Consider the following 6,388-nt stretch of genomic DNA (forward strand, 5'->3'; position numbering starts at 1 on the left):
ATATTTTTTAAAGTTGTGGAACTAGGAGTAATATTAGCTCCAAGTTTGTGAAAAAGGAAAACTTAGGAGTTCTCTTCCTTGTCCCCTTTCTCCCGAAAAGGAAGTTTGCTTTTGGTAACTTTCCTCCGGTTTACTAAGTATTAGCAGGCAAATGATTGCTTATATGAACAAAAGCAAGCAGCAGGAGTTTCAGGTTTTGTGGCTTGTTTTCTCCCTCAGTCCTAGGGGCTCACCAGGGCCCTGTTCATGTTAGGCAAGTGCTCTGCCACTGAGCTACAGACCATGTCAGAACTGCTCTATGTTGTGTAATTGAAAATGAAGTGAACAACGTAGCTTGGCTGCATTTGGGTATATTGAGTAATCCTGTCTCTCTATGAAATCTGAATTCTTACTGTAGAAGAGTTGGCTTAAAAAAAATGGTATGTTGCATTTTGAGCATCTATATTTGATTTAGATTATAGCACACCCAGGCACCTTTGAAGGGCTGCATATGTGTCTGTGTGAAGCCTAGGGTTGGGTAAAGGTAAGTGTAGACCCCAGGCTAGCTCAGTGATAAGAGTGCCTGTTGACATCTTTCTGACCTTTCAGTCCTTGCATCTCACTAGATGAATAAAGAAGTAGTAACTCACAAGTTTATTAGCTTTTGTTGTATTTAAAGCAAAATTCTAGCATTTAGCCAAATACGTGCTACGAATGGACAAGGGAAAGTTTCAGACAGTAGTTGAATAAGATGATGAACATCCATACATGCACAAATTTACTCACTGATTTGAACAAGCAGCACTCCACCCTGTGCTTTAAATTCTTTATATGTGTGTGTGTGCCATAGTAAGGCCATAGTGCTTCTTGATCCTGTATCCTTTGGCTTTTCACAGCTTGGGTCTCCAGCTTTGCATCAGTGGTCTGATATACTTCTTATAGGCAGGGTTCTCCTATGTTTATGAGAAGTACATTTTTAAAAGAACACTTTTAGAATTAATGACTTCATTTTCAAATTAAGTACTTCACTTTTAAAAAAGTAACATTACCTAAGAGTTTTAATTTTTCAAATTATTTTTGAAAGTCACGGTGTGAACATATGGTAAACACTTTTCCAAAAAGCATCCTTTCTTAGGCAGATTTTGTACATGCAGGTGGCTGATTAAAAGAAAACCCTACAGCTTCTTCTTCACTTTTGGAGTGTAATACAAATAAAAGCCTTTTACTGTTTGAGGGTCTTTGAAATTGAACATGAATCACAAGCAAGGAACCAGAAAGTAGAATCAGACAATATTCTGTGTCAGAATAGGCTTTCCCATTTTCTGTTTTCTTTCTTAATATATTCAGCTTCTAAGTGTTTTTCTCTTGTTGGTCTGTTTTTTTTCTTTTTTCCCTCTTCTCAGTTCTCCCATTTTCTGCACCCCCTGCCCCATCTACTAGGGCAGACCTTCTATGGATATCAACCAAACATGGCATATCAAGTTCCAGTAAGACAAAGTACCTCTCCTCGTATTAAGGCTGGACAAGTTAACCCAGTATGAGGGAAAGGGTCCTGAAAGCAGGCCTGAAGTGTCAGAGATAGCCTGTTTTCCCACTCTTAGGAGTCCCACAAGACCAAGCTACACAATTATAACATATGCGGGGGGCCTAGGTCAGGCCCATGGAGGCTCCCTGGTTGTCCGTTCAGTCTCTGTGAGCCCCTATGAGCCCAGGTTAATTGATTCTGTGGGTTTTCTTGTGAAGTTGTTGACTTCTCTGGCTCCTACAATCATTCCTTTCCCCTGCTTCTGCAGGATTCCCTGAGTTCTGCCTAAAGTTCAGTTGCTGGGTGAAGCCTCTCTGATGACAATTACCAGTCTATACATATAGAAGAATATCACTAGGCATTGTTTCATAGATTTTGTTTGTTTGTTTTTTTCTTTTTTGTTTTTTGTTTTTTTTCCGAGACGGTTTCTCTGTGTAGCCCTGGCTGTCCTGGATCTCACTCTGTAGACCAGGCTGGCCCCGAACTCAGAAATCTGCCTGCCTCTGCCTCCCAAGTGCTGGGATTAAAGGCATGTGCCACCCTTGCCCAGCCATAGATTTTTTTTTTTTCAGTCATGTGGTTCTATCCTAGGTTTCTGGGCTATCCAGCCTCTGGGTCCTCCAGGCAGTGCCAGGGCTGGGTTCCCTCTTGTGGCATGAGTCGTCTCAGGTTGGACCAGTTACTGGCCACTCCCACAGTTTCTGTACCACTTTACCCCAGCATATCTTGTAGGCAGGACAAATTGTAGGTTGAAGGTTATGTGGCTGGGCTGGTATCCCAATCCCTCTACTGGAAGTCTTGCCTGGTTACAGGAAATGGCCAGTTCAGGTTCTGTACCCTATTGCTAGGAGTCTTAGCTAAGGTCACCCTTGTAGGTTCCTGGGAGTTCCCATTGCATTAGATTTCTAGCTTGTCCTTAGATTACTGTCCCCCCCCCCCATTCCAGTTGTTTTTCCCAGTGCTCTCTCCCTCTATCCAACTGAAACCTGATCCTTCTGGTTCCTGCCCCCCACAGCCCTCCCACAGGGAATTCATACTTCACCCATTGAGCCCTCCTTGTTACTTAGCCTTTCTAGGTCTGTGGACTGTAGTGTGATTGCCTTTGACTTTATGGCTAGTATCCATTTATAAGTAAGTACATACTTTCTGGCTCTGGTTACCTTATTCAGGATGATTTTTTTTTTCTAGCTCCATCCATTTGTGTGCAAATTTCATTATGTCATTGTTTTTAATAGCTGAATAATATTTCTTTCTCAGTCTATATAAATTTATCCTTTATTGTTTTTCCAGCTACTTTGCTGAAGGTGTTTATCAGCTATAGGAGTTCCCTGGTAGAATTTTTAGGCTCTCCTATATAAACTATCATATCATATGTATGGTATGTATGCTATGTTAATATACTGTCATATCAACTGCAAATAGTGACACTTTGACTTCTTCCTTTCCAAATGTATCCCTTTGTCTCCTTTAGTTGTCTTATTGCTCTGCCAAAACTGCCTATATTGACTAGATACGGAAAGAGTCGGCATCCTTGTCTTGTTCCTGATTTTAGGTCCTATTATTTTCTAATGCAGTGTCTTGAGTTCTTTTCTTCATAGCTACACCCTAGTCTTCCAGGCCATCTTCTTGTTATTTCTTTTTGCCTATCCACAGTAAAACCATGAGGTCCTTAACACAGGTCTACACCACTGTTTCTTCCACACCAGCACTGCACAGTAAATATTCTTTGAATGGATGAACCAGATGGGCTTAACACTTCTCACTGTTCCTTGGACATGTTTTTACAATAGAATTATTGAGAGAAAAGGATTTTTGCTGGGGTGTGGTTATGTACACAAGTAATCCTGGCATTTGGAGGGTAGAAATTCAAGGCCAGCCTGTAATACACAAGACCCTCAGGCAAACACTAAAAAGGGGGAGAGTCCTTGGTTTGAAATGGCCCCTGATGATTCCTCCTTGTTCCTTAGGGAATCACACGGATGTGATTTCACGGGAGGAGGGAGATCCATCTGTGGCAGTTTTCTAGATCAATCAGAAAGCCAAAAACAGGCATCACAGAGTATATACTAGGGAGCTGTCGTCCTGTTTAGGGAGAAAGCTCAGCACAACCTGCCCCACAGAGAGAGACTGTGGAGCTAAGATATTCAGGGTAGCATGTAGCACTTCCCTTCTAGCAGAATACCAGTGAAATAATCCCACTTGTACTTTCGTGTCCATAGGGTGTGTTTCAACATAGTTGCTTGTTAACTTATTTAAAATGTCTGTAACATACCTTCTTCTGTTATAAAAATGTTTATTGCACCTCAAAATTATGGCAGGTAAAAATTATTTAGACTTTAAAAATGTTGGTACCTTTCAAAGGAGCTGGAAGTGTGAGATCATGTGGCTATATATTAGCAGCCAGCCAAGTATCATTTTGGCTAAATGAAGTCAAAGTCATTTGTGACCTCACATTCCTAAACTGTGCATGTAAGAGCCACACTGCAGCACCTGTCACTTTTAATGAGGTAGTGGAAGGCTGGCTGATGAGTGTGTGTGGCATCAATATACACTGCTGCTTCTGTGTCATTACGTAGGCCACAAGAAGCTCCATCCTTGGTCAAGTTGAAGGAAGTAGAGTCAAAGGAACGGGATGAAGTACGTCACCAATTTACAGAGTCAGTCAGTGACGTAGGGTAGCACATCTCATTTCTACAAACCTGCTATGGCTTCTAGACTCAAGACTTAAGAATGAAGAAAAACAAGAAAAAACTTGAGTCTTTAGTGACCATGAGGCACCTAGGGGAGAGGAATGCTTTCCTGTGCTGCCAATTAAACAGGTCTGAGCTATGTGTCTGCATTTGCTGGCAGGTGGACAGTGAAGGGGGCAATGGTTCTATGGAGTACCAAAGGACACAGATCTCTCTTGAGACCATAGGATGTAGGCTGGCTTGGGAAGAACTGCTTGGCTTTTGTGCCAGGGTTTAGGCATTAACAAATAGTAATGTACTAGAAGTAGCTTAAATGTGAGGAGGAGTAAACCGGTAAATGGTTTCTGTTTCCTTGGGCTAAATGATGTCTGCTTATGGATGGTGCTTGACTGAGTGGACTAGCCTTGTATCTGGCAGCCATCCTGGAGGTTATGACTTTAGACAATAAAGTTAAGCTAAGCTCTGATGTGTGGCAATACAAGCTGTCTAATAACACCTGGCGAAGTGTTGGTGAATGCCCGAGTGTTATCATTGCGTTCTCCGACAGCTTTCTGAAGTTGGACTAAAGAGAAAGTTTCACCATGTGAAAACCACTGCTTTATAAATTCTAGCATACCCAGTGCTGTGAAACAACTTGTGTGTGTGTGCCTACAGATAGATAGGCTCCTTGTTGGGATTATCTATGTAAATCTGCTATTCACTATGGGCTTCCTGAATTCGAAGTGCAGTACCCACTGATGCTCTTAGATTTGCCCAGAGAGGCTGGCATAGCTGGCATTCTTGTATTCCCTCCAAGGACAGTCTCATAACCATCCCCTTATGATGGCTGTTCTTTTCCTGCCCACTGACGGCAGTACCTCACATTTCCCCTTCACCTCTGCATGTGCACTTATCTACATAAAACAGAGCTAAAAGGCTGGCAATAAGATGGTTTAGGCACTGCTGTGATTTATCTTAGTTTTGTTAATGTAAAAGCCAGCTTGCCGCTGTGTGTATGCCTTTGGGTATGTCAAGCTACGATTTAGAAATGAGCCTTTCTCCTAATGCCCTTTCCATGTTTTGAGCTGTGCATTTTGCTGATTTCAGTTCCTGCCAGGCCACACCCCTGGTTTCTTTTATGTGTTCTCTAAAAGTATTTTAAACAGATGCACTATGCCAAGTGGTTTTTCAGCCTAAGCAGAATCGATTACAATGGGAAAAAACACCGAGATGTATTTACTGCTTGTTCTTTGCTGTCTTACATAATTTATATTGGGTTTCACTCAACTACCTGTGTATTGGCTGGGGACTTCTGAGCCCACTCAAACAGGCGTTCGTAGACGTGTCCATCATAACAGCCGAGTGCTGAGTTTAAACACTGGTCCGTGAAGTCAAAAGCATCAGTTAACAAGACGGCATCCTTCCTGAGAGAGGAAACAAATTGTGAGCATTTCACCTTGCTCTTAGGAATCTAATCAATCCACAGGAAGTAATTAGAAGTTGAATCATTATCGACTATTTAAACAATTCACCTTTTTATTTGGGTTTTATTTTTAATCAGGTATGTCTCTGATAAAGAGTCAAAGAGTTCTTTAAGGGTTATTTAAAAAACAGGGCTTGCCTAGTGGGCATAAAGTCTAGGGTGCAATTCCCAACACTGGGAAAAAATAAATGAATAGAAATATCCTATCTCCCTGTGTGCTGGTTAGTTTTTATCAACTTGACACAAATTTGAGTCACTTGGGAAGAGGGAGCCCCAACTGTGGAAAAGCCTCCATCAGCTGGTAGACATGTCTGTGAAACATTTTCTTGATTAGTGGCTCATGTGGGAGAGTCCATCCCACTGTATAGAAGGTACCATCTCTGGGCAGGTATAGAAGGTACCATCTCTGGGCAGGTATAGAAGGTACCATCTCTGGGCAGGTATAGAATGGGCAACTGAGCAATCCATGGGGAGCCAGCCAGTAAACAACATTCTTTTAGGCTCTCCTTTTCAGTCTCTGCCTCCAGATTCCACCTTGTATTTCTGCCTTGGCTTCCCTCAATGATGGACTGTAACAGAGCCAAATAAACCCTTTCCTCCCCAAATTGGGTGTTTTATTGCAGCAGAAAGCAACTGGTACAGCCAGCAACTCTATTCCAGTTTTCTTCTCCCCAGAGACATTAGTTTTTTGGCTGGTAGTTACACAAATATCTCCATATATGAATGTGTGTA

The 6,388-nt window shown here is 42.0% G+C and overlaps 1 protein-coding gene across 1 annotated transcript in view; it reads right to left on the reverse strand.

Annotated features, from left to right (window-relative positions):
- Positions 1-618: 618 nt before the first annotated feature.
- Positions 619-6,388, reverse strand: part of Acox2 (acyl-CoA oxidase 2) — a 34,061-nt gene continuing 28,291 nt past the window's right edge. The window contains exons 14-15 of the mRNA XM_031345274.1: positions 5,465-5,597; positions 619-932 (exon numbers count right to left, since the gene is read on the reverse strand). Coding sequence (XP_031201134.1) covers positions 870-932; positions 5,465-5,597 — 196 coding nt within the window. The 3' untranslated portion in view covers positions 619-869. The remainder of the gene's footprint in view (positions 933-5,464; positions 5,598-6,388) is intronic.

Source organism: Mastomys coucha, unplaced genomic scaffold (assembly GCF_008632895.1).
Source record: "Mastomys coucha isolate ucsf_1 unplaced genomic scaffold, UCSF_Mcou_1 pScaffold10, whole genome shotgun sequence".
Classification (NCBI taxonomy): Eukaryota; Metazoa; Chordata; class Mammalia; order Rodentia; family Muridae; genus Mastomys; species Mastomys coucha.